General features: G+C 43.9%; 1 protein-coding gene across 1 annotated transcript in view; it reads right to left on the bottom strand.

The window, feature by feature from the left end:
• LOC138971281 (uncharacterized) overlaps positions 1-10,000 on the bottom strand; it is a 36,919-nt gene that overhangs the window by 17,735 nt on the left and 9,184 nt on the right. Inside the window, exons 2-8 of the mRNA XM_070343995.1 lie at positions 9,848-10,000; positions 8,327-8,505; positions 6,510-6,793; positions 5,107-5,307; positions 4,476-4,593; positions 2,677-3,718; positions 1,000-1,263 (exon numbers count right to left, since the gene is read on the bottom strand). The exon at positions 9,848-10,000 is cut by the window's right edge and continues 99 nt beyond it. Of these exons, the coding sequence (XP_070200096.1) occupies positions 1,000-1,263; positions 2,677-3,718; positions 4,476-4,593; positions 5,107-5,307; positions 6,510-6,793; positions 8,327-8,505; positions 9,848-10,000 (2,241 nt within the window). The remainder of the gene's footprint in view (positions 1-999; positions 1,264-2,676; positions 3,719-4,475; positions 4,594-5,106; positions 5,308-6,509; positions 6,794-8,326; positions 8,506-9,847) is intronic.

Below are 10,000 nucleotides of genomic sequence, written 5' to 3'. Positions count from 1 at the left end.
GGCGCAATGGCTTGGTGGTAAGACGCCGGCCTCCAAAGCGGAAGGTCGTCGGTTCGAATCCCGGCCGCGCCTGGTGGGTTAAGGTGGAGAATTTTCCGATCTCCAAGGTCAACTTATGTTCAGACCTGCTAGTGCCTTATCCCCTTTCGTGTGTACATGCAAGCACAAGACCAAGTGCGCACGGAAAAGATCCTGTAATCCATGTCAGAGTTCGGTGGGTCATAGAAACACGAAAATACCCAGCATGCTTCCTCCGAAAGCGGCGTATGGCTGCCTAAATGGCGGGGTAAAAACGGTCATACACGTAAAAATCCACTCGTGACGTGGGAGTTTCAGCCCACGATCGCAGGAGAAGAAGTATCCAGACTTCAACCTGTTTAGATTTAGTCAAGTTTTGATTTGTTTTACTCACCGGACAGAACACGACGAGCAAAAACTGAAAGGCTTTCACCTCCTCGCAGTAGAAAAAGATATTTGTAGCAGAAAACAAAAATCACCACACCGAAATTGACGAGAGACTACTTCTTCTCCTCAGGATTTGACATACGATTAAAACACAAATCGCAGAAATGAAATGGGCGTGCGAGAACTAAAGGGTCTTCTCCTCTCAGTAGAAGAAGAGAGAACACAATACTTTGTTTTACCGACAAAGTGTACGGAAACACGAGATATAGTGGTTACAAATGATCAATTCAGTTCATAAAAACTGACAGAAGGAAATGTTCATTTCGTAATAGAGTTGCACCTGTTTGGAACTCACTGTCCAACAGTACTCAAATGAAATGACTCGACAGTGAACAGTCAATGAAGAATGGCCTGTATATGTATGATGGGTGACACTTGTCACACAGGTTCAAAATTCGCATGCATTATAACAGACTCAAATACAATTTGGAATATAACGAAGAGATGTAAAAAGGCCGCGAGGCCTCTCCGATCGTTGTCCTTACTACCTATACCCACCTACAAATACTTGAAAAGCAAACAAAAAAAACTCACCAAATTGAAATTGACCAGCGAAAACTGGAGAGTCTTCTCCTCTTCGTAGTAGTTGAACTTGGCCATGAGAATCGCCAGGCTGAGCTTAAGGTCGAGGAAGACGGTCTGCAGTTTGGACAACTTAATGAGCAGCCTCACCACTGCCTCCAAAACCGCGATGCCCAGGAAGACAAACTGGGCGGCGATTCCGGCAAACGGAATCAACATGGCAATCAGGGCAGCATTTTCAGCAATGCATAAACCAACCAGGCAAGGTTCGTATGCCTGAAAACGTTAGACAGGTCCAGTAGGTGTTTTTGTCTAGATGCAATGACATTTCACGGACATGTATAGGGTGACCCCCCCAAAATGACACCCATTAAAATTGCTTTTACGCGTATTTACTTCAAATTTGGCTGGGCGTTAAGCAAACAAAAAAAAATCAGTTTATAACATTTCCCCAGGCCTCAGTTTTTGTTTTTGTTTTTTGTTTGCTTAACGCCCAGCCGACCACGAAGGGCCATATCAGGGCGGTGCTGCTTTGACATATAACGTGCGCCACACACAAGACAGAAGTCGCAGCACAGGCTTCATGTCTCATTCAGTCACATTATTCTGACACCGGACCAACCAGTCCTAGCACCAACCCCATAATGCCAGACGCCAGGCGGAGCAACCACTAGATTGCCCATTTTAAAGTCTTAGGTATGACCCGGCCGGGGTTCGAACCCACGACCTCCCGATCACGGGGCGGACGCCTTACCACTAGGCCAACCGTGCCGGTCCCCCAGGCGTGGTTGCTACAGAAGTACCAAACAACAAAATGAATGGGCGCATGGTAACAATATGGTTTGTTCTGGAAAGGCACAAGAAGAAGAAGAAGAAGAAGAAGAAGAAGAAGAAGAAGAAGAAGAAGAAGAAGAAGAAGAAGAAGAAGAAGAAGAAGAAGAAGACAAACAACTACAACATCCAACAACAACAACAACAACAACCAAAACAACAACTACAACATCCAACAACAAAAACTACAACATCCAACAACAAAAACAACAACATCCAACAGCCACAATAACAAGAGGCGAAGCCTTCAAGGCTCACGTAAGAAATAGACAAACAGTAACACAAACTCAACCACTCCGTCACACATGCACACACACACACACACACACACACACACACACACACACACACACACACACACACACACACACACACACAGTAAGCAAAGGTGACACTGTGCAAGAAAGCGAAACACTAGATCTCTAAGATCTGTCTGTCTGCATGTAGCCTACTTACAGGGACACGACTGCCAACTAGTCTCGGCCCGCTCAAAATAACAATGACCGAGACTTTCAGTAATTCCTTCGCGTGACGTCTAACCCTCTTACGCCATAATGTGACGTCTTCAAATGACGAAATGTTAAAGTTTCTACCACAGACATACACACGCACGCACACATACACACACACACACACACACACACACACACACGCACAGACAGACAAAGTTACAATCGCATAGGCTACACTTACGTGAGCCAAAAACAACAGCAGCGTCAACAACAGCAGAAGCAGCGTCAACATCAAAGCAACAACAACAAAACACACACACACACACACACACACACACACACACACACACACACACACACACACACACACAAATGGTCATTACAATTGAGTGTCTGCGTGCCTAACCTTGAACGCTCCAGGAGTTAACTCCGTCTCTCCTTCGTCCAGTGTCCGCAGTTGTCGGGCACGACTGCGGTCAATTACGTCAGCCAAGTACCTATTCTGAACAGTTTGGTTGGCGGACTTCGCATCTCTGATGCTTCTGTCGTGAAGCGTCGTGTTAAATCCGATGTCTCCTGCGAAGAACAGCCTCGCCGCTCCGTATCTCTCACAGAAAATGTCTTGGTATTGCACGGATTTCCTAAACCCGAGCTGGTTGCAGTGGTCCCTTAGCTGGGCCACTGTTAAAATCGCGGCTGCTTGTCTGGAATCTTTCAGCTCTCGTTTCAGCAGCGCAATATCAGGGCCACCGCAAACGTCGAGGTTGAAGAGGTCAATCATCCTGTTGTAATGGTTCTCAGCCTGCGCCTGAACTCGGCTGAGGTTGCCCACGGCTTCAAGCAGGGAGTCCTCGTATTCCGATTTGACTCGCGCTACGGGCAGGGAGAGAGAAAGAACCGCCAGGGCCATGCCGCTCCGGGAGAGCAGCACCGCAACCATGTACAGGCCACTCTGCACGTGCTCTCGCGGTATCGCACGCAGGCGGCACGAGAAACACGGACGCCGTTCTTGGCTGGGTTTTCTCCGGCAGGCCAGGATTTGTTCCGCCATTACAAGAAGCAAAGGGATCACCAATGAGGTCACGGAGCCTGCAACCATGGCAATGCCGACGTGCTCTTTGCTTAATCCGTGTACTTCTGTCAGCCAGGTCACCACATCACGTGACCATAGCGTGCTCAAGCTGGCTACGTTCAACAGCATGGATTCCCGTAGTGCTACAGTTGCGCCAAATTTTGACGTTACCACAATCTGCAGAAACCCCATCGTCTGAGCTACGCAGGCTAACCAGCACAGAACCACTGCGGAAAGCGAAAACGGAAGATTTATCACAGGGGTGAAGGTCGACTGAAGACTCGGAACGAACGTCTGGACTAGACGTGCCACGTGGCAGGCAAACAGGGTCAAGGCCGTTACAGCGCACAGGAAAACACCAACAGCAGTGAGACCTCTGTATGAAGAAACAAATCATAACATTGTAAGGGATAATTCTGTGTGACAGGGAGACTACCGTCGCCCTTCACAGCAGGCTCTGCAGAGTTGTTGGCCTTTGAGTGCGAGCTATTTATAACTGACAGGCATAATGTTAACGTTCTGTCAAGGACGAACAAAGTCATGTTATTGTACGGTTCCTTGTAATTGTAACTGACAGGCATAATGTTAACTTTCTGTCAAGGACGAAAAAAGTCATGGTATTGTACTGTTAGTAGTTATTGTAACTGACGCTGATGGGGTCTATGTCGACCAAAAGAGTGGGATTCCCTGTGGGTGTAGTTCCTGTCGGGGGATTCCCTGTATACAGGGAACACCACAGGGTGGAGTTTTTTCAATAAAACTTGCAAACCATACTCGAATATTTATGAAATATCAAAAAAGATCGAAAACATCAAATTCTACCGATGTCACTAAGCGTCACGTGACGTTCAGCGATATCAGCGAAACACTACAGGAACTACACCCTGTGGTATTCCCTGTATACAGGGAATCCATCTACAGGAACTCCACCTACAGGGAATCCCACTCTTTTGGTCGACATAGACCCCATCAGCGTAACTGACAGACATAATGTTAACTCAGTTTTTGTCAAGGACGAACAAAGTCCTGTAAAATAATGTTCATGTAACTGTCACAGACAGGCATACTGCTAACTGTCACTCAAGGACACACAAGGTCATGTTATTGTACTGTTCGTTGTTATTGTTACTTACAGGCTGACGGTGCATGGATGACGTTGACATGTCATGGATACCGGACAGCAGGAACGACCACTGAAGGTGATGACACTTTTGACTTCTTTCTGCTCCTTTCCAAAAGCACTAATGTCACCTGAAAGAAAGAAAGAACAAAACATTCACTATCACATGCATCACTTCAAACATGAATAAGCTTTAGCGTCTTGGGGTAATTTGCTTTGACACAAAGCAGAAACTCTTCTCAGAGTGCTATTGGAAAACTCACGTTAAAAACAAACAACTAGCATGTTGTTTGGCGTCAGCAGTCGGCAAAAGGCAGAAACTTACCTGAAAATCCCCGAAAGTATTGCTGTCATTTCGGCAGAATCGCCAAAAAATTTCGCGGTGGGGAAAAGGAAACGCCAAAGACTGCCTGTAACTTTCAAAAATTGCCGAAAAGTGTATGTTTATTTCGACCATTTTGCCGGGAAAAGATCCGACAAGTTCCAGCCTCATCTCAGGTTGAACAAACAATGAAACGATGATAGACAATTATTCACTAAGTTCAGACTTTTTTCAATGAGTTGCTGCAAATATCTTTGTTTACAAAATTAAAAAATAAAAAGACAGAAAAAAAGTTAAAGGGAATATTTTATCAATTCGATACCTTTCTTATCCAAGGTGTGGAATTTCGCCATCGCATCACGAGCCTCTATATCTATGTCTTTTTCTTGAGCAGAGGGAACAGGCGGTGAGGAGACAGAAGGAACGGAGACGCTGGTCCAAGGGGACTTGAGCAGAGACGGCACGAATACGTGAAGCACGTGCAGAATCGACGACAGCACAGAGGCTACCATCAGAACCCAGCCTGAAAGATAAACAACAAAAACCATAATCATAAGAGAACAAGGGTGTTCTTCTCGTCGTAGATCTACCCAGGGTTGACAAGAAATAAGAACAAGAAGAAAAGCATGCAACAACAACAAAGATTTAATTTGCCGTGTAGCATAAACGCCATTTGCAATAGACAATGTTTGAAAAGAACACTCATGCAAAACAAAAACATTTACTGAAAAATGTGACATAACAGGATGCTTTCCAACCAATAAAATGCCATCAGAGTTATTTTCGAACAACGTTTATTCGGCGACTCAGCAACTCTTCCACAACGCACAAAAGCAAAAGAAAATAACGAAAGAAGCAACACACAAACACACACACACACACACACACACACACACACACACACACACACACAATCACACAATCACACACAAACACACACACACACACACACACACACACAATCACACAATCACACACAAACACACACACACACACACATACACATATACATCAGGGCCGGACTAGGCGAAGAGGAGGGAGGGGGTTGCCAGTGGCGGCCCAGGGGGATGTCCCCCCTGGCGGCAGGGGCGGATCAGTTCATTTTATGACTGGTTTTTTTCAAAAGTATATTGTGAAGATATGGGTGTGAAGGCGCGAAGCGCCGAGCCGACGGCGCGAAGCGCCAAGCTTGCTAGGGGGGTCCGGGGGCATGCCCCCCCGGAAAATTTTGAAAAAAAGGATGCAAAATGGTGCAATCTGGTGCATTCTGAGGATGATCATTACCAGTTTCAGGCAGCAGATTTTGTCACTGATTAATACCCCAAAAATTGAAACTCAATGTAAAATAAAGAAATGCATACCTGATTCAATACTTTTATTTTTTGGCTGGGGGGGGTCCAGAAACCCTAGAAACCCCCCCCCCCCCCTCGTTGTGGGGGTCAGGGGGCGAAGCCCCCTGAAGCTGACGGGTAGGTCATATTCTGAGATAGGAAAATGGTCGCTCCTTGCATGAAACGGCATAAAATAAGCAATAATAAAAAAAAAATTAAATAAGTAAGGTACATGTTTAGGCTAGGGGGGGGGGGGTTGCGCAACCCCCATAACCCCCCCGGTAGTCCGGCCCTGCACATACACACACACACACACACACACACACACACACACACACACACACACACACACACAATCACACACACAATCACACACAATCACACACACACTCACCTGAATACACGAGGCCGTCATGCAGAACAAACTCAGGTAGCATGTATTCCTGGGCGCTGATTCTGTTCAGCTGTCCACTACTGGCCACAGCAGCGTACACCACAGCCCGGAACAACCAGCGCCGATGGCCAAGCGGCCACACGCCAACACCGTGGTTGCCCACGCCGTCATTACGGCCAGCATCGACCCGACTACGGCCATACGTCGGAACGAAGAGGGCGGGGCTGCTGTTGATGGTTTCCATGGCGGCCAAACATGCCAGGATCCCTCGGAAGACATCGCCGCTGCATGAGACAGAACATGTTGAAGATACTTTCGTGTCTTAGCACTGCCAATATGGCAGCAGTGAGAGACAGATTTGCTGGTTGTTGTTGTTGTTGTTGTTGTTGTTGTTGTTGTTGTTGTTGTTGTTGTTGTTGTTGTTGTTTATTTATGTTACATCTTGGCTTTTCCGGACCTATTCTATTTTGTTTCCCGTCTCAGTGTACATGGATGATGGCCTCCGTGTTTGACATTTTTATTTTTTTTATTCTCTTTTTGTAAAGGTTTTTTTTTTTTTACATGTATATGCTGTACATTACAGGACATCACCTAACCGAAAGGACAGAATCATATAACAGAAAAATACACTTGGACAATTACAACATACATGGGGTGGGAGGATGGAATGGGGAGGGGGGGATGTTCAGTGGTTTGGTGGTCGCATTATCAAAAGGTTTTAAGAAAGAAAAAACCTAAGGGTTACATTGAAACTGTTTACTTGGGCCTATCACAGTAACCTGGAGAAGGTTCTTAAAAAATTGACCGAACGAACCATGGGTTAGGGTTAGGATTAGGGTTAGGATTAGGGTAAGGGTTAGGGTTAGGGTTAGGTTGTTCACGACCTGATCAATCTCCCCATGTTAGCGCATGCGCATTGACCGCAATGAGAAGGATTGTTCAGGCAGAGTTTTCAGTTCGTGACACCGGTTTGTCAGTAACAGACTAATACACTGAGCAACACAATTATTGCACCCATTTTCGTACCCCAACTAAAGCATTCATTCCCGTGTCATTTTACTCAAACTGTATATGCCATTAAAGGCCCTTCACTTGGCTACCTTGCACACTTTTCGGATTAAAAATTTCTGTTGTAGGTATCACGTGACCGCCGCCGAAGTCAGGGTACCCACAAATTCGACCTGACAAAAAACCATAGTCCCGTATTTCAAAATCTGTAAAAATTCAGGATTTGCTGATCAGAAACAATTCTGCATATCGATGGAAATGCCATTCAATTTCCATTCCAAAACAGTTTGATTTGTGCACCTAACTTGATTAGTCTTTAATCCGAAGTGTGCAAGGCAGCCAAGTGAAGGGCCTTGGCATAATTATACAGTTTGAATAAAATGACACGTGAATGAAGGTTATAGTTGGGGTACGAAAATGAATTTGTTTGCTCAGTTTAGATCGATTGATCAATCGATGGATTGACAGTTTGAAAAGACTCGTTAATTAATGTAATTCATGTAATGAGTGAGTGAACGAACGAACGAACGAACGAATGGTGTGTTGCTTAGACAGTCGGCCCATTGTGGGGCAAGAAAAGGGAGGAGGGGGTTATGGGTCACGAACGAAAACGAAAAACCGAGAAAACAGTGAGTGAGTGAGTGAGTGAGTGATCGGCAGACGCTTGCTTGCCTGCTTACCTATACTTGCTTGCTTGATTGATTGCTTGATTGCTTGATTGATTGATTGATTGATTGATTGATTGATTGATTGATTAATCGGTCAATTGAATGAATATTCAGACAAAAATTCACTCGTTCACAACTCACATGATTGTAAAGAACGTGACCAACGTCCAGCTTTTTCTTGGCATGTCTTCATCAAGGTCGTGCTGATTGACGGACGCCACAGAAAGAACACATCCTGCCGTTTCCAGCAGCAAGGACAAAAACAACAGAAGGCGGATAAATCCAAACAGCAAGTTTTCCACGTGTACCTGCAACTTGATCTGAAAAGAAAGCAGATTAATAGATCAACAATTCAGGTTTTCAACACCCACCTGTAGCTCGGCGTGAAATAAAGCAGACCGATAAATGCAAACAAAATTGTTTTCCACTTGTACCTGCAGCGTGATCTGAAGAAAAAAGAAACGGTCTGATATATATATATATCCAAAAACTAAGTTGTCCAGGTGTACCAGTATCTTGATCTGAAAGTAAAGTAGACTTATTCAATCAAAATTAGGTTATCCACATGTACGTGTAGCTTCATTTGAAAAGAAAGTGGACTCTTCATTGCATTACAGGCCCTGTCACGCCCTCGTTTTTTAATCAAATTGATTGTAATTTTGGTCAAGAAATCTTGTGTCTAAGCCCGGACTATGTGATTGCATTTCTAGTTGGAAGCTTAAAAACTGATTCATGAGTTGTCTTTAAAATTCTCAAAATTCTAATTGAAATTACAATTTTTTAAATGGATTCAAAACTGAATGTACTGGGTGGTTTTTTTTATCGTTCACTCAATCCAAAAATATATAAATGTGTCATGTTTACTGTTTGTCTTCAAAATTAAACAAAAAAGGTTAATGCAAATAAGGTACATGTATTATGTTTGCATGTTTGTTCGTAAAGAGCGATTCCCTGAGAAACAAAAATACCGTGAATATGTTTTTGAAATGTTACATATGACCTCTGCCAGGTATTATCCCCAGGCGGGTGTTTTCTAGTGCTAAGATAAATGTTCTTTTGAATCACCACAACTGGTTTTCCCCAAACGGTTATAGAGCACTAAGGCGACCTTATTTTTCAAATGAAATTGATTGAAATTTTGGTCAAGCAATGTTTGACTAGGTCTAGACTATGGATAGCATTTCAACTGGGAAGCTTAAAAATTAATTAATCAGTTTGTTTATCAATTGTTTTTTTAAATTCAAATTTTAATATGGGATTCAAAAATGATCTCATTGTATTCTAAATCATTCCCTGAATCAAACACATAGATATGAATGTGACATGTTTACTGTAAATATTAACGAAAATCGGTTTATAAAAATTAGGTCTTATGTTTTAATGTATCACACAAACAGGTGTGACCCTTCTCGGTTTTCGGATTTCGGCTAGCCAAACCTTGCTAGTTTGTTTGATGACTGAATCCCGGGTTTTCAGTGAAACTTGAGACGGCACTGTCACGAACTCATTTTTCAATGAAACTGCTTTCAATTTAGGTCAAGCAATCTTTTACTCAGTCTTTATCTATTATTTTTGTGTGGTTTCTTTAACAATTCTTTTTGTTTTAAGGTAAAGTGCCTGAAAATCAGTTACACAACAAAAATAATGTTTCAACATGAATACCTTATCTTGAAATCGTTCAATGCGGAACTTCCTTCGCCCTTTTCCGGCGACGAAGCGAACAGCAAAGAACTCCCCCACAATCGTCAGCTCGGCGTTCTGGAAGGTGAAGGTCTTGTGCGCGCGCAGCAGTTCTAGAGCTTGCTCGTGCAGCAA

The sequence above is a fragment of the Littorina saxatilis genome, linkage group LG7 (genome assembly GCF_037325665.1).
Source record: "Littorina saxatilis isolate snail1 linkage group LG7, US_GU_Lsax_2.0, whole genome shotgun sequence".
NCBI lineage: Eukaryota > Metazoa > Mollusca > Gastropoda > Littorinimorpha > Littorinidae > Littorina > Littorina saxatilis.
The sequence above is the reverse complement of the archived record's forward strand: the minus strand, read 5'-3'. Positions and strand labels throughout refer to the sequence as shown.